This window comes from Colletes latitarsis, chromosome 13 (assembly GCF_051014445.1).
Source record: "Colletes latitarsis isolate SP2378_abdomen chromosome 13, iyColLati1, whole genome shotgun sequence".
Classification (NCBI taxonomy): domain Eukaryota; kingdom Metazoa; phylum Arthropoda; class Insecta; order Hymenoptera; family Colletidae; genus Colletes; species Colletes latitarsis.
The window spans coordinates 12,062,986-12,082,464 of record NC_135146.1 but is presented as its reverse complement, the minus strand read 5'-3'; the positions used below and the strand labels follow the sequence as shown (position 1 = coordinate 12,082,464).

Sequence of the window (19,479 nt, the reverse complement as noted above, 5' to 3'; positions counted from 1 at the left end):
TGATTTTTAATAATTTTGTTTGACGACCTACAGAAAAATTGTCTAATAGTTTTTTGTAGGTATCCATGAGCTCTACTTCAGAAAAAAGTTTCATTGAAATATATTCACTATTACAAGAGTTATGAGTATTTGAAAATTGGACCATTTTTATGGGGTTTTTCTCATTTTTCGGTGTCAAGGATCGATTTTTCGAGTATTTTTATAATTTCTACATATTCTCCATCCAAATACACGTAGTTTGGCTTTTTAAACATTAAAATCCTTCAATCCGTTCAGAAGTTATGGCATTTTAAAGATTCGTATGAAAATTCAGTAAAACATATCGACGGTATGGTCAGACATTACATTTTCGGTAAGAAATTTTTTTCTCGAAAATGGTTAGGATTTCGAGGGTATGTCTACTCACCAAAAATGCTTGTAATTAACCCTTGTAACTAAATATAATTTTTTTAGTATGATTTGAAATTTTTTAATTTCGTCTAAAAATTTCAACACCTATCCAATTTTTTTTCTCGAAATTGGATAGGAATTCGAGGGTATGTCTATGGACCAAAAATGGTTGAAATGGACCCCCGTTATCGAAAATAATTTTTTCAAAACGATTTGAAATTTTTTTTCTTCATCGAAAAGTTTAGGCACCTACCCCCTGTCGATTTTTCTTAAAAATTGGTTTTTGATTTTTAATAATTTTGTTTGACGTCCTACAGAAAAATTGTCTAACACTTTTTTGTAGGTACCTATGAGCTCTACATCAGAAAAAAGTTTGATTGAAATATATTCACTATTACAAGAGTTATGAGTATTTGAAAATTGGACCATTTTTATGGGGTTTTTCTCATTTTTCTGTGTCAAGGATTATCTTTTCGAATATTTTTGCAATTTCTATATATTCTTCATCTAAATACGCGTTGTTTGCGTTTTTGAAAATGAAAATCGTCCAATCCGTTCAGGAGTTATGACATTTTAAAGATTTTCATGAATTTTCGGGGTACATTTCTGGCCTCAAATTAGATTTTCGGTAAGGAATTTTTTTCTCGAAAATGCGTGGGAATTCGGGGGTATGTCTAATAACCAAAAATGCTTATAATTGACCCCTGTAATTAAATATAATTTTTTTAGTAAGATTTGAAATGTTTTAATTTCGTCTAAAAATTTAGGTATCTTCTCGAATTTTTTTCTTAAAAATGCGTAGAATTTCCAGGATATATGTAATGACCAAAAATGCTTATAATTGATCTCTGCAACCAAAAATAATTTTTCCAGAACGATTTGAAATTTTTGAATTTAATTGTTAATAATTAACGGAGCCTCCATGAACAAATTAGTATTCTTGATTTTCGTCTTATTTTGGCCTCTAGAATCCCCCATTTCAATTTCTCCCACGATGGTCGAACACCCTGTATATATTTATATAGCAATAAGGGTTGTTATCATGGAAAAAAATCAAAAAAAATTTCCTTCGCGAGAAAAACTAATCTATAAATAATATAAATTCCTAAAAAACGCTAACACCTCGAAATTTCCTTTCTGAGCCAAGTTCTTACCAATTTTTCCAATTATGTTTCCCCTCCAATTTCCTTTTCATTATGAACCACAAATTTTAAATAAAAAAAACGACGTGTCGAGCTTAAATTTCCACGGTCGTGTTCAGAGTTTCATGACGCGTTAATTCGTCATAGCCAGTTAAATCGTCGGGGGTAGCATTGGATGTAAATTTCGTTTTATGGCGACAAAGTACGAGCAATGAATACGCGGGTAATATATTCGTTAAATTCGACTTTTCGTCTCCGGGCTTAGTAAACAAAATTTCGTCGCAGCAACATTGCAATAACGACACATTCAACCTGTGTAACCTTTCACGTGTCCCAGAGACGATTATGCAACGTCGCCTCAACCAGAAATATACTCGTATTTACCTTTCGTATAGAACATTTCATTTGCAACGTTTGATAAGGAATATATATGCAATGTTACTGTAAAATTCTGAATACCAAAATCTTCTAACTCCATTCCTCGAATTAAGAGGCTAGTGGGATTTGAATTTTGAGAATTTTTTCTGAACAAACTATAACTCCTTTTGCAAAAAAATTTGCAGGGTTTATTTATATATGTTTCAGGGATATTTCATAATTTTTTGGGCCAGAAAGAGTTAAAATTGGTGGCATAGTATACTTTCAAACATAATCAGACACTGTCAGACATAGTCAGACACAGTCAGACATGGTCAGGCATTAGTCAGGCATAGTCAGACATTAGTCAGGCATACTGAATACAAAATCATCGAGTATTACGTTAAAATTTTATAAAAATGGACGCTACACATTTAATCGTACTCTGATATTCAATATGGCGTTGAATATTTTTCAACGAAGTGCAGAGTTTTTTTGTGAATAAACTATAACTCCTTTTGCAAGTAAATTTGCAGGGTTTATTTATATATGTTTCAGTGATATTTCATAATTTTTTGGGCGAGAAAGAGTTAAAATTGGTGGTACAGCATACTCTCAAACACAGTCAGACACAGTCAGACATTAGTCAGACATTAGTCAGACATAGTCAGGCATACAGAATACAAAATCATCCAGTATTATGTTAAAATTTTATAAAAATGGACGTTACACACTTAATCGTACTCTGATATCCAATATGGCGTTGAATATTTTTCAACGAAGTGCATAGTTTTTTTGTGAACAAACTATAACTCCTTTTGCAAGCAAATTTGCAGGGTTTATTTATATATGTTTCAGTGATATTTCAAAATTTTTTGGGCGAGAAAGAGTTAAAATTGGAAGTACAGCATACTCTCAAACATAGTCAGACACAGTCAGACACAGTCAGACATGGTCAGGCATGGTCAGACATAGTCAGACACTGAATACAAAATTACTGGAACTTCACATAGAGTTTCTTCGCAATGGGGAACTAAGAATCATCCACTATTACATAAAAATTTCATAAAAATGGACGTTACACATTTCGAGGAAAGATTAATCGTACTCTGATATTCAATATGGCGTTGAATATTTTTCAACGAAGCGCAGAGGTGACACGGAAGTCGACGTCCACAATGAAAGGTCACCCTGTATCATCCCTTGCAAATATATTTTCAGCGATTTGTCAAACGTCGTCTCGCCAAGTTAAAGTTTGAATCGATATTGCAGGCACAATATGCCCGTATTTACCCCGATTAAAAGACTCTCAAGATCGAGCGTTTAATTCGCCGTTTCATCCCCCTTCTCTTTTTTACTATTTAAATATTGAATATGATCGAGTAACGAAACATAATGGGGCAAATTAAATACTCGATACGATAATATATCGTACATCGATTAAAGAGGAACGAATTTTCCACTGTGCAATTAAATTATTTACGATGTCTTCATTATGCATTATACACCTGCACTCCGATTATCGATTAATATACGGTAATACGCTATTATACGTATTCAAGTCGCCTCTGACAATCTCGAAGAAAGATTTTAACGAAACAGCCCCCTTTGTGCCTCGTTATTTCTTCAAAGTACAATAGCATAATGCTTAATACTCGAAAGAACCTTTCACTCGACGTTACAAAAATTATAAACACGCAAGAACAATCGCACTTGTTCCAGTTATTGAATACGTTGTTTCATATTTTATTTCAATTTTAACTTTCGTTGATCTTCTAATAAATTTGCTATTTTTTATTTATGAAATTTGCAATCTGCCTACAGGGAATAAATAAATAGCTCGATTGTTTTAATTTAATAATTTCTTTTTTTATTTTCTTATAAAATTTGCGAGGAATAAATAAATTGAAAGGTGATTAATATTTTGTAATTAAAATAACTTTTCGATAGAAACGGTTGTTTTTAATTAATTTCTAGGGAGTTTCCCTTAATCATAAAATTGCAATGCAAAATGTGAACGCTATAACATCGAAATTGATAAGAATATCATGCATTCAATAGTAATTTGTATTTTTTGAAATTAAAATTTAACAAATGTAGAATTTGAAGGTAAGAAAAAAGAAAAGGGAGAATTTGGGGCTGCAAGAGGGTGGCGGAGGTCGAAGCTCGAGTGCAAGGGAGGCTGACAAGTCGAGTCGACTAGATTGAGCCGTGATTGAAAATTCTGCCCCCGGCAACAAGGGTTTCGATTTAAATGTATACTCTGGCGAAAAGTTTCGTTACTTTTACACGCACAGAGGTAACCAAAGGGGGTGGAAGTTCTTCCGAGGTTTATTGGAAGTCGTCCGTGTGTAGTTCTCATCTAATGGAATTTTCAAAGCATTTCTCATGGAGTAAATAGCAATTTTTTTTTTTTTTTTTTTAGAAACTACCCTATTTTTAATATTTGTAAATTGATAAATAATAATTGATAGACTGATTCTGTGCAAATTTGTATTTTTTATTTATAGAATCATCGAGTAGATAGAAAATTTTTTTTTTGGAAAATTAGCCTATTCTTAATATTTGTAAATTGATAAATAATAATTGATTGACTAGTTCTGTGCAAATTGGTATTTTTATTTATAGAATTTGTGTTGTTATTGTGTAGTTCTTCTTTAATGGAATTTTCAAAGCACGTCTCATGGAGTAAATACCAATTTTTTTTTTTTTTGGAAACTACCCCATTTTTAATATTTGTAAATTGTTAAATAATAATTGATAGACTAGTTCTGTGCAAATTTTTATTTTTATTTATATAATTTGCGTTGTCAGTGTGTAGTTATTCTTTAATGGAATTTTCGAAGCATTTCTCATGGAGTAAATAGCAATTTTTTTTTTTTTGGGGGGAAACCTACCCTATCTTTAATATTTGTAAATTGATAAGTAATAATTGATAGACTGATTCTATGCAAATTTGTATTTTTATTTATAGAATCATCGAGTAGATAGAAAATTTTTTTTTTTGGAAAATTATCCTATTCTTAATATTTGTAAATTGTTAAATAATAATTGATAGACCAGTTCTGTGCAAATTTATATTTTTATTTATAGAATTTGTGTTGTTATTGTGTAGTTCTTGTTTAATGGAATTTTCAAAGCATTTCTCATCGAGTAAATAGCAATTTTTTTTTTTTTTTGGGAAACCTACCCCATCTTTAATATTTGTAAATTGTTAAATAATAATTGATAGACTAATTCTGTGCAAATTCGTATTTTTATTTATGGAATTTATATAATATAATATAATAATATATAATAATATATTATTTATATAATTTAACCCATCATAGAGGGTTATTTCATCCCTTAAATATAGTAATTCATACATTTTAGCATATTGAGTGTAGTTTTCTGAAAATTTAAAGTTCTCATGAATTCATAAATATCTGCAGTCTGTTCGTAATATATAAATTTTTGAAGAAAGGAATTGAAGAGATTCGATCTCCATATTATTTATATTTGCAATTAAAGTTTCATCGTTCGACAAATACAATTTTATTCAAGATGGTTGCCACACGTAATGCTCATTTTTATTTTTATAGAAACAAAAACAGACGATCAATTTTAAATAAATCACAAATAAAACGGTTAAATATCCACTCACAAAAGTTTGCTATGAATTAATAATAATAAATACAATTTTATTTAAAATGGCTTCCACATGCAATGATTTTTTTCATTTTCTATCCATAAAAACACACGATCTTAAATAAATCACAAATAAAATGTTCAAAAGTTTTGTTTTTCACAAATTAATAATAATATAGTTCCATAAATACAATTCTACTTAAAATGGCTTCCACATGCAATGATCTTTTCCATTTTCTATCCATAAAAACACACGATCTTAAATAAATCACAAATAAAATGTTCAAAAGTTTTGTTTTTCACAAATTAATAATAATATAGTTCCATAAATACAATTCTACTTAAAATGGCTTCCACATGCAACGATCTTTTCCATTTTCTATCCATAAAAACACACGATTTTAAATAAATTAAAAATCAAAATGTCTTTGAATAAACATTGCAGAGAAAACTGAGATCTATAACTCGTGAATAGATTGCAGATCTTCGTGGAAATTAATATTTCTAAATATAGAATTAATTAAATGGGAACATTGTAGAGGGTTGCCTCCACCCCTAAACATAACGAGAATTTTTCAGAATGGAAATCTAAAATTAATAATTAAAATTTTATCCTCGACTGGTTTTTGGGGTGAATTAAAGCGTTGAAAAATTCGAAATTATTTACGACCCTCCTATATAATATCCACCACCGAGTATAAAACTGCACCGTCCAATGAAATATAATTTCAACGGGGAAATTCCTTTTGTGTTGCAGGTTAAACTCGACAAGAGCCACAATGGCAAACCGTCGAGAGTCATTCATATCAGAAATATACCGAACGAGGTGTCAGACTGCGAGATCATCCATCTTGGTGCACCCTTCGGCCGTGTCACTAATGTCCTCGTCCTCAAAGGCAAGAATCAAGTAAGTGTCGACAAACTACACACATTTCCAATGTTTAACCATTCAATCTATAGCTAGACAACATTTTTCACACAGTTAAAAACTGTCAGTAACGAATAAAAAATATTAATTTACATGAAAACAAAATAATATTAATACAAAAGCCTCTGGAAGAGTTTTATTTTATTTTATTCAATTTTAATACAATTTTCGAGCAATATTTTTTATATCGTAAGATTATAAGACTTATTAATGTGCAAAGACAAAATTTTTAGAGTTAGAAACAATTGGTAATGAATAAAAAATATTAATTTCTATGAAAACAAAATAATATTAATACAAAAGCCTCTGGGAAGAGTTTAATTTTATTTTATTCAATTTTAATACAATTTTCGAGCAATATTTTTTATATCTTACGATATAAAAACTACTTATTAATGTGCAAAGACAACATTTTTACACGGTTAAAAACTATTGGTAACGAATAAAAAATAATAATTTATATGAGAATAAAATAATATTAATACAAAAGCCTCTGGAAGAGTTTAATTTTAGTTTATTCAATTTTAATACAATTTTCGAGCAATATTTTTTTATATCTTATGATATAAAAACCACTTATTAATGTGCAAAGACAACATTTTTACAGTTAAAAACTATTAGTAACGAATAAAAAATAATAATTTATATGAGAATAAAATAATATTAATACAAAAGCCTCTGGAAGAGTTCAATTTTATTTTATTCAATTTTAATACAATTTTCGAGCAATATTTTTTTATATCTTACGATATAAAAACCACTTATTAATGTGCAAAGACAAAATTTTTACAGTTAAAAACTATTGGTATCGAATAAAAAATAATAATTTATATGAGAATAAAATAATATTAATACAAAAGCCTCTGGAAGAGTTCAATTTTATTTTATTCAATTTTAATACAATTTTCGAGCAATATTTTTTATATCTTATGATATAAAAACCACTTATTAATGTGGAATGACAAAATTTTTACAGTTAAAAACTATTGGTAACAAATAAAAAATAATAATTTATATGAGAATAAAATAATATTAATACAAAATCCTCTGGAAGAGTTTAATTTTATTTTATTCAATTTTAATACAATTTTCGAGCAATATTTTTTATATCTTATGATATAAAAACCACTTATTAATGTGGAATGACAAAATTTTTACAGTTAAAAACTATTAGTAACGAATAAAAAATAATAATTTATATGAGAATAAAATAATATTAATACAAAAGCCTCTGGAAGAGTTTTATTTTATTTTATTCAATTTTAATACAATTTTCGAGCAATATTTTTTTATATCTTACGATATAAAAACTACTTATTAATGTGCAATGACAAAATTTTTACAGTTAAAAACTATTGGTAACGAATAAAAAATAATAATTTATATGAGAATAAAATAATATTAATACAAAAGCCTCTGGAAGAGTTCAATTTTATTTTATTTAATTTTAATAAAATTTTCGAGCAATACTTTTTATATCGTAAGATTATGAGACTTATTAATGTGCAAAGACAAAATTTTTACACGGTTAAAAACTATTAGTAACGAATAAAAAATAATAATTTATATGAAAATAAAATAATATTAATACAAAATCCTCTGGAAGAGTTTAATTTTATTTTATTCAATTTTAATACAATTTTCGAGCATTATTTTTTATATCTTACGATATAAAAACCACTTATTAATGTGCAAAGACAACATTTTTACAGTTAAAAACTATTAATAACGAATAAAAAATAATAATTTATATGAGAACGAAGATAAAATAAATATTAATAGAAAATTCTCTGAAAGAATTTAATTAAATATTTTAAGCACTTATTAATGTGCAAAGGCAACATTTTTACACAATTAAAAACTATTAATAACGAATAAAAAATAATAATTTATATGAGAACGAAGGAAAAATAAATATTAATAGAAAATTCTCTGAAAGAATTTAATTAAATATTTTAAGCACTTATTAATGTGCAAAGACAATATTTTTGCACAATTAAAAACTATTGGTAACAAATAAAGAATAATAATTTAAGTTTGTAATAGATAATTTTAATTTAAAATATTAATTTAAGTTTGTAATAAATAATTTAACTCTGGAAGAGTTTAATAAAATTTTCGAGCAATATTTTTTCTATCTCACGATACAAAAACCACTTATTAATATGCAAAGAATTAATATCGAATTTCCAAAACAATGGTGCTTTGTCTTATTGATTGAATTAAATCGTTCCATGAAATACCATATTGTCCACCGTATAACGCGTGACTTTTCCTCCGTATTAGTCTACGAAATATACAGGGTGGTCAAAAAATTTCCCACAAAAAAGTTGAACTTTGAAGATCAATCTTCTCTTCTTAAATAGAATACTTTTCATACCAAAACAGGGAAAAGTATCAAATTTTTTATTTCATATTTGGTACTTTTATTGCTTTGTCAAAGTGTGGAAATATTTTCGAGAAACAAAGTAAAATTTGAAATTTCTCACACAGACTTTTCTACTCAAAATTCGATATTCTTCACCCATAAAAAACAACTGCACTATAGCTTACTCAAACACAAAATTTTTGTCAAACTTTCTAAATTATAAAAGTGCAGAATATTGCAGAACCCCTGCCATGATCTCAACACTTTGACGAATTAAAAAAATCCTCACATATTCAAACGATTCCAGTGTCTTGATTTTCGACCATTGTTACGTTTGAGAGACAATGTAAACGCGATTCTACTCAAAATTTGATATTCTTCACCCATAAAAAACAACTGCACAATAGCTTACTTAAACACAAAATTTTTGTCAAACTTTCTAAATTACAAAAGTGCAGAATATTGCAGAACCCCTGCCATGATCTCGACACTTTGACGAATTAAAAAAATCCTCACATATTCAAACGATTCCAGTGTCTTGATTTTCGACCATTGTTACGTTTGAGAGACAATGTAAACGCGATTCTACTCAAAATTCGATATTCTTCACCCACAAAAAACAACTGCACTATAGCTTACTCAAACACAAAATGTTTGTCAAACTTTCTAAATTATAAAAGTGCAGAATATTGCAGAACCCCTGCCATGATCTCGACACTTTGACGAATTAAAAAAATCCTCACATATTCAAACGACTCCAGTGTCTTGATTTTCGACCATTGTTACGTTTGAGAGACAATGTAAACGCGATTCTACTCAAAATTCGATATTCTTCACCCATGAAAAACAACTGCACTATAGCTTACTTAAACACAAAATTTTTGTCAAGCTTTCTAAATTATAAAAGTGCAGAATATTGCAGAACCCCTGCCATGATCTCAACACTTTGACGAATTAAAAAAATCCTCACATATTCAAACGATTCCAGTGTCTTGATTTTCTAAATGTAAGCGCGAAACAAGCCACCCCCTTGTTTGTCCCCCCATTGATCCGACAACAGGGGGGCCAGAGAATTACAGGTACGAAATCCTTTCCCCAAACAATATTTACGCGCTCTGTGTATCCTAGTTCCGCAAAAACACGTTTGATCCACGATTGGAATTTGAATTTGTGCCGCACGAGCGGCCCACTTCGCGACCTGGACGCGGATGGCCGGGCGCGCAATAACAGAAACAATCGAATCATCGATTCATGGAATTCGAACCGATGATCGTCCATTTAGGCATTATTATCCATTATTATCCGTTCGCTTGGCGTACTCCACAGAGGTGGCGAGCACAAAGGCACAGCCCCCCACCCTCTCGTTTTTCCACTCGCGCTACCCCCCAGTTGCTCCACCGCCAGCTTTATTCGTCCCCCCCCACGCGTGTGCACGTCGGTGACGTACCGTGCAACGTGCACGTTATTATACAGAACGAGACTCGATTTATACCCCCCGGTCGCGGTTTATCGGACACTCTTTCACGGGGATCAAACTGCCGCGTTTTCGGCCCTTTCAATGCTTGGGGGATTGTATCCTTTACGTTGTATATTGATGAAATTAGTGGAAATTACGAGGACTGAGGTATTGGGTTGGTTTGTGCTGATTTTGGTAATAATTGTCCTTGGACGTTCTAGGGGGGGAACTTGAGATTGAATTTTAGGAGCATATGGGTGATTAATAGTTGATATTTAAGTATGGATGATATTAAAATATTCGTGAATAGTCAATCGAGGAGAAATATCATACGATCGATTGTAGAGAAACATTCTTAAACAGTGAATCATACAGAAACGTCATCATACAGCAATCATAGAGAAATATTATCATATAGTCTCATATAGTCAATCATAGAGAAACATTCTCAGTCAGTGAATCATAGAGAAACCTTATCATGTCACAATCAATCATAGAGGAACGTTATCATACAATCAAACATAGAAAAACAGTTCCAAACTATCAATCATGTACAAACATTATCATATAATCAATCATAGAGCAGTATTATCATACAATCGATCATAAAGAAACGTTATCATACAATGAAATATAGAGAAACAGTCTCAAATTGTCAATCATGTGCAAACATTATCATACAATCAATCATAGAGAAGTATTATCATACAACCAATCATAGAGAAACGTTATTATACAATCAAACATAGAGAAACAGTCTCAAACTGTCAATCATGTACAAACATTATCATACAATCAATCATAGAGAAACGTTATGATACAATCAAACATAGAGAAACATTCTCAGACAGTGAATTATACAGAAACATTATCATGTCACAATCAATCATAGAGGAGCAGTCTGAAACAGTCTATCATAGAGAAACATTATCATACAATCAATCATAGAGGAACAGTTTCAAACAGTCACTCACATTTAAATATTCTCAAACAGTCAGTCATAAAGAAATATTATCATACAAGCAATCATAGAGGAACATTATCATACAATCAATCATAGAAAAGTAACAGTATCATACAGTGAATCATGGACAAGCAGTCTCATGGAATCACTCGTGCAGAGACATTTCCATACAATCATTGCGAGAGAAACGTTCTCAAATAATCAATCACAAATAGTCAATCATAGATAAACATACTCAAACAATGAATCATAGGGAAACATTATCATAGAATCAATCATAGAGAAACATTCTCAGACAGTTAATCATAGAGCAACATTATCATGTCACAATCAATCATAGAGGAGCAGTCTCAAACAATCACTTACATTGAAATATTCTCAAACAGTTGATCATAAAGAAACACTATCATACAAGCAATCATAGAGACACATTATCATACAATCAGTCATAGAGAAACATTCTTGAACTATCAATCACAAACATTCTCAAACAGTCGCCTGCAGCGAAATATTCTGAAATAGTCGATCATAAAGAAACAGTATCATACAATCAATCATAGAGACATATTATCATACAATCAATCATAGTGGAACAGTCTCATACAGTCTATCAGAGAGAAACATTATACAATCAATTATAGAGGAACAGTCTCAGTCACTCACATTGAAATATTCCGAAACAGACGATCATAAAGAAACACTATCATACAATCAATCATAGGGAAACATTCTCAAACAGTGAATCATAAACATTATCATACAATCAATCATAGTGGAACAGTCTCAAACAGTCACTCACATTGAAATATTCTGAAACTGTCGATCATAAAGAAACACTATCATACAATCAATCATAAAGAAACACTATCATACTGTCAATCATAGAGAAACATTATGATACAATCAATCATAGAGGAACAGTCTCAAACAGTCACTCACATTGAAATATTCTGAAACAGTCGATCATAAAGAAACACTATCATACAATCAATCATAGAGAAACTATCATACAATCAATCATAGAAAACACTATCATATAATCAATCATAAAGAAACATTATCATACAATCAATCATAGTGGAGCAGTCTCATACAATCATAAAAAAAAATTCTAGAACTATCAATGACATTCTCAAACAAGTAACTCACAGTGAAATATTCTTAAACAATGAATCATAGAGCCCCATTATCATACAATCAAATACATTTCAAATGACAATCATTTCAAACAAACAAACACAAGCTACTTGAAAATCCATATTTAATTAAATTTTATTCTTTGCATTTAAAAACAATGATTTTTCACTAGAAAATGGAAGTTTCTTACCAACCCAAACTCTTGCAACTTTCTTTGATCAATTTACTACGAAACAGTGTAAAAACACTGGATAATTTTTAACTATCGTTCGATGCCAATATCGTTTCATTTTCGAAACGGAGTCACAACACATTACCGAATCGAAAAGCCCGTTGATTTAGTAACGGCGTTTTCATTTGTCGAACTCGCTCGAAAATCATTGCGCTTTGACAACAAATATAATTCCCGGCCAACGGAATATTTGGTTGATCCGAAACGGCACATTCTCCGGAATAATTTGACGTCCACGAATATTTACGCGTTACACGCAATTCGGTCGCAAAGTAATATTAATCGTCGCAAAATGCGTAATTATCGCTATCCCGCAAGTTTCCGTCGTCGAACATTTCCATCGATCGTTCTACTGTTCGCTTAGCAATTTTCAAACTGTAGTCTACGACGTAACTGTGCCGGGATTTTAACGAACGCGACCATAGAATTGTTATTCGACGTTTTAAACATTGAAATGCAAAAAACGGAAATTATTTTGCACAGATTTCGGTACATTATATTTTTGGTTGCTTTCTGTACACATTCGATAGGTATTAATATTTGTTTAGTATTTATAAAACGCGTTTTTTATGTTCTTTTTGGTATTTTTTTTATGAAGAAATTTCACTTCTTGAAGCGAGGTTTTTTATATACAGGGTGGTCGGTCGGCTACCCATGGGGAAACTTTAATGGGGGATTCTGGAGGCCAAAATAAGACGAAAGTCAAGAATATCAATTTGTTGATGGAGGCTTCGTTAAAAAGTTATTAACAATTAAATTCAAAAATTGCAAATCGTTCTGGAAAAATTATTTTCGGTTGCGGGGGTCAATTACAATCATTTTTGGTCATTAGACATACCCCCTAAATCCTACCCCTTTTTGAGAAAAAAATTCGAGAAGGTGTAAAATTTTTCGACAAAATTAAAAAATTTCAAATCGTTCTGAAAAAATTATTTTTAGTTACGAGGGTTCATTATAATTGTTTTTGGTCATTAGACATAACCCCGAAATCCTAACCATTTTCGAGAAAAAAATTCATTACCGAAAATGTAATGTCTGACCATAGCGTCGATATATTTCCCTGAATTTTTATGCGAATCTTTAAAACATCATAACTTCTGAACGGATTGACGGATTTTAATGTTTAAAAAGCCAAACTACGCGTATTTTGATGGAGAATATGTAGAAATTGTAAAAATATTCGAAAAGTTGATTCTTGATCCCGAAAAATAAGAAAAACCTCATAAAAATGATCCAGTTTTCAAACAGCCATAACTCCTACAATAGTGAATATATTTCAATGAAACTTTTTTCTGAAGTAGAGCCCATAGGTATCTACAAAAAACTATTAAACAACTTTTCTATAGGACGTCAAACAAAATTATTAAAAATCAAAAACCAATTTTTAAGAAAAATTGATAGGGAGTAGGTGCTTAAACTTTTCGACGAAAAAAGAAAATTCCAAATCGTTTTGAAAAAATTATTTTCGATGACGGGGGTCAATTTCAACCATTTTTGGTCATTAGACATACCCCCTAAATCCTACCCCTTTTCGAGAAAAAAATTCGAGAAGGTGTAAAATTTTTCGACAAAATTAAACAATTTCAAATCGTTCTGAAAAAATTATTTTTGACTGCAGTGATCAATTATAATCATTTTTGGTCAATAGACATACCCTCGAAATCCTAACCATTTTCGAGAAAAAAATTCCTTACCGAAAATGTAATGTCTGACCATACCATTGATATGTTTCCCTGAAATTTCAAACGAATGTTTAAAACATCATAACTTCTGAATGGATTGACGGATTTTAATGTTTAAAAAGCCAAACTACGCGTATTTTAATGGAGAATATGTAGAAATTCTAAAAATAATGAAAAAGTTGTTAGTTGACCCCGTAAAGTGAGAAAAACCCCATAAAAATGGTCCAATTTTCAAACAGCCATAACTCCTACAATAGTAAATATATTTCAAAGAAACCTTTTTCTGAAGTAGAGCTTATGGATACCTACAAAAAACTATTAGACAATTTTTTTGTAGGACGTCAAATAAAATTACTAAAAATCAAAAACGAAATTTTAAGAAAAATCGACAGGGCGGAACTTTAAACGTTAATAACTTTTTAACAAAGCTTCCTTCAAGAAATTGGTATTCTTGATTTTCGTCTCATTTTGGCCTCCAGAATCCCCCATTAAAATTTTTCCCAGGGGTTATCAAACACATTGTATATTTATCACACTTTGAAATTACTCACAGAAGAAAACTTTACTTGAAAAAGTCTCAGGTCAGATTCGTGGAAATATTTAGGGAGATTTTAGAGCGAGTTTGTAAATGGATTATTTATTTATTAGATTTCTGGTGGAGCGTTCGTATCGCGAGCAGAATTCGGGGGGCTCAGAATTGCGGTAATAGACACGAGAACGTTCGTGTGGTAAGCGACTGGGTCGAAACTCAATTAATTGGCCGCTCAAGGCCACCGCAGGGACAGCTAATCCACGCAGTATCGTTTAGGCGTTTCTACTTCGGCTCCTCCATCTCGATTCAAAGAGAAAACCAACTGTGAATAGGCCAATCTCTTCAATATTTATTAATATTTTATTCTTCACTAAAATATTGTGACACCCGTTATAATTCCATCTCTTTGGCACTGTTTGGTAATTAAAGTATTAATTATAGTGAAAGCTTTACTTTTGTCGTCAAACGAAATATAAAAAAATAAATAAAGTTATTCCATTTTTTTCTTAACAATTGAACCCACATAATTAGATTTTTTTTTCTATTTTTCCATAAACCTGTATGGTAATTTACATATAATAGATTTGTAAAAATGAAAAAATCATGCATTTAAAGTCAAGATATTATAGCGTGTTAATTCGTATATTAGCATGGAAATAATTTTACGTGCAAACATAATATTTTCGTACGATCCGTAGCGCCCGGAAACACCGTGTGTATTCGCAACTAATGAACATGTAATTTGCCCAGGAGGTAAATCTCTTTATAGGGTCCGATGCGGCGGATCGATGCGTCGATGCATTATTTTAATCCCCCCCGGTATAAACAAACCAAGTTCCGCATTATCGTACCTGTTCTACTACTCGCTTTACACGTGTTCCGTTCGCATGCATTAAATATCCGCAATCAGGCTCGTAGCGAAACAAACACGACCGGGCCCCGTTCGAACGAGCGTTTTATCAATTCTATTTCTCGCGGCGAGCCTCCCGCGACCGCCGACAGAGGGCTACGGTTGGCTGTGTCTTTCTCACAAGCGCTCGAAAGAAACTCTCGTTTCTGTTCTTTTACTCGTGGGATTTTTGCTCGAATATTCTTGCAATCAGCCACGAAGTTAGAATAGTTCAGTTATAATTTACAAATTTCTGAACATTGATAAAAAAGTAATACTGATTTTATTGAAATTGAAGTTATTTGATTGAGTCGTCCTGTAAGTGAATCTGTTTCTATTCCTGGGGATGGAACGGTTCAAAAACGAATTAAATCAAAAGGTGATGTAGATTTATTTAAAAAATTAAAATTAAAGTTTTTTAATTCTGGGTATTCATAGCTCCAGTATCAGTGATGATTTAATTGTTAAAAAAGTAGGATTTCATATTTTATCGATAATATATAATCGATATTATTCCTAAAGATTGAATAGTTAAAGAATTAATTACATTGGAAGATGTGTAATATTTTAGTGAAGAATCCAGTAACGCGTATTGAAAATACTAAAACTTTAGATACGTGTAATTTCGAAACTACTGGTGCTTTATTCAAAATTCAACCACCATTAGCAGCGGTAAAGCTTCCTTTTTAAAAATGGTTTTTGGTTTTTTTCGATCCGACTTTCCGTTTTCGAGATATCGTGAGTTATGTGAAAGCGTAATTTTAGAAAAATTCTCTTACAGCGGCCTACTAACGCGTATTAAAATTACGAAAACTTTAAATACGTGTAATTTCGAAACTACTGGTGCTTTATTCAAAATTCAACCACCGTTAGCAGCGGTAAAGCTTCCTCTTTAAAAATGGTTTTTGGTTTTTTTCGATCCGACTTTCCGTTTTCGAGATATCGTGAGTTATGTGAAAGCGTAATTTTAGAAAAATTCTCTTACAGCGGCCTACTAACGCGTATTAAAATTACGAAAACTTTAAATACGTGTAATTTCGAAACTACTGGTGCTTTATTCAAAATTCAACCACCGTTAGCAGCGGTGAAGCTTCCTCTTTAAAAATGGTTTTTGGTTTTTTTCGATCCGACTTTCCGTTTTCGAGATATCGTGAGTTATGTGAAAGCGTAATTTTAGAAAAATTCTCTTACAGCGGCCTACTAACGCGTATTAAAATTACGAAAACTTTAAATACGTGTAATTTCGAAACTACTGGTGCTTTATTCAAAATTCAACCACCGTTAGCAGCGGTGAAGCTTCCTCTTTAAAAATGGTTTTTGGTTTTTTTCGATCCGACTTTCCGTTTTCGAGATATCGTGAGTTATGTAAAGTGGTATTTTTCTTAACTCGACTATCTCTGTCTCCGTCTGCGCGTCGCGTCACCAGTGGTCACCAGTGGTCACTGAGTGGCCACCAGTGGTCACCGAGTGGTCGTAAACAAACGCATCGACTTGAAACTAAAATCGCCATATCTCCGGAACTAATTACGCTATCCACTCGTACGACCACTCATTTTAAAGCTGATTTCATCCCCTATCCAATGAACCTATCCCCTACTATAATTTATACCATCTTCTATGTTTATTTTGACATTTAATTCGACGCTTCGCAGATCACAGTTCGACTCAAGTTCGTACCAACACCCATTTACCCTAATTTGACCACCCCTCCAATTGCACGGCTCACAAACATAAAGCTCCATTAATATTGCAGATAAAAAATGTAATCGTTTTGAGATATCAACGAAAACATTAGTAGCTATTAACAGGTGATGTGGGGACGGATGTTGGGGCTTAGGAAAACTGGGAATCGGTGTTCCGGCAATTCCCCTAAGACAATTGGAATAACTCGATCATCCAGGGAACTCGCGTTATTATCGTGAACCGCGAGCTTGCGCACGCTCGCGGCCAAGCTACCCAATTACACGCAAACAAACGGTGCGCACTGTTGCAACATGACAATGGGGCGTGCTCTGGTACGCGCAACGAAGTACACCAAGGGATGATGCCGGTGGTGGCGCGTTGGCGGCATCAACCCGATGGTGGTAGTAAATCGAGTTTCACGATGAATCGCCGAGTTGACCCCTGCGGGCACTTTCGCTGTGTTTGCTTTGATTCGAAGTTTCCGGTTAAGTTGGTTACCAGAACGGGCGGACAGGCTCTTTGTTTGATCCAACAGACCCCCGCCAGGCCTCCTAGATTTTCGATACCGTTCGCACTCGAATCGTTTCCATCGACCTTTGAGGTCGCAGGCGGCTCTGCCCCCGAGCCATTTCCCCCCCTGGAATCCCCCTGCATGGGAGCCGCGGTGCTCTTTTCGATACTCGACAAAGAAGACTCGCGGCCCTTTTAGGGATCATCGTTACTGTGCCTGGGACCCCTGGAGTCCAAGAAGAGGTCCTCCGGTTGTCGTCGCTCGTTTTGATCGGGGGTAATCGAAGCAAACTTAATAAATCATGGGGTTTTTTATTCGTGAGTTTTAGAAAAAATTGTGAAAATATGTACTCGAGTCTGATTTTTGTGAAAATTTAATTTTCCATTGGAGAATTAATGTGTGGTTTTATTGTTGGTGGTTTTAGTGGTAAGAAAAGTTTAACTATGGAGTCATGTCGTTATTAACCCCGTATTATATAGGGTGTTCGACCACCCCCGGGGGATTTTAGGGGCCAAAATAAGACGAAACTCAAGAATACCAATTTGTTGATGGAGACTTCCTTGAAAAGTTATTAATAAGTAAATTCAAAAATTTCAAATCGTTCTGGAAAAATTATTTTTGGTTGCAGGGATCAATTATAATCATTTTTGGTCATTAGACATACTCTCGAATTCCTACACATTTTCGAGAAAAAAATTCTTTTCCGAAAATATAATGTTTGACCATACCATCGATATGTTTCACTGAATTTTCATACGATTCTTTAAAATGCCATAACTCCTGAACGGATTGACGGATTTTAATGTTTAAAAAATCAAACGACGCGTATTTTTCTAGAGAATATGTAGAAATCGCAAAAATATTCCAAAAGTTGACCCTTGTCCCTGCAAAATGAGAAAAACCCCATAAAAGTGACACAATTTTCAAACAGCCATAACTCTTACAATAGTGAATATATTTCAATGAAACTTTTTTCTGAAGTAGAGCCCATGGGTACCTACAAAAAAGTATTAAACAACTTTTCTGTAGAGCGTCAAACAAAATTATTAAAAATGAAAAATGAATTTTTAAGAAAAATCGACAGGGGGTAGGTGGCTAAATTTTTCAGCGAAAAAAAAAATTTTGAATTGTTTTGAAAAAATTATTTTCGGTTGCAGGGATCAATTATAATCATTTCTGGTCATTAGACATACCCCCGAATTCCTACCCCCTTTCAAAAAAAAAATTCGAGAAGGTGTGAAATTTTTCAACAAAATTAAAAAATTTCAAATCGTTCTGGAAAAATTATTTTCAATTGCAGGGGTCAATTATAATCATCTTTGGTCATTAGACATACTCTCGAATTCCTACGTATTTTCGAGAAAAAAATTCCTTTCCGAAAATAGAATTCCTGACCAGAAATGTTTGCCCAAAATCACATGCGAATCTTTAAAATGCCATAACTCCTGAACGGATTGACGGATTTTAATGTTTAAAAAACCAAACGACGCGTATTTTTCTAGAGAATATGTAGAAATCGCAAAAATATTCCAAAAGTTGACCCTTGTCCCTGCAAAATGAGAAAAACCCCATAAAAAT

At 32.1% G+C, this 19,479-nt stretch overlaps 1 protein-coding gene across 14 annotated transcripts in view; it reads left to right on the top strand.

Moving 5' to 3' along the window:
• Heph (polypyrimidine tract-binding protein 1 heph) overlaps positions 1–19,479 on the top strand; it is a 710,257-nt gene that overhangs the window by 525,276 nt on the left and 165,502 nt on the right. For all 14 annotated transcript variants that reach the window (XM_076780654.1, XM_076780652.1, XM_076780641.1 and 11 more), the window contains one exon: positions 6,277–6,426. In XM_076780654.1, coding sequence (XP_076636769.1) covers positions 6,277–6,426 — 150 coding nt within the window. The remainder of the gene's footprint in view (positions 1–6,276; positions 6,427–19,479) is intronic.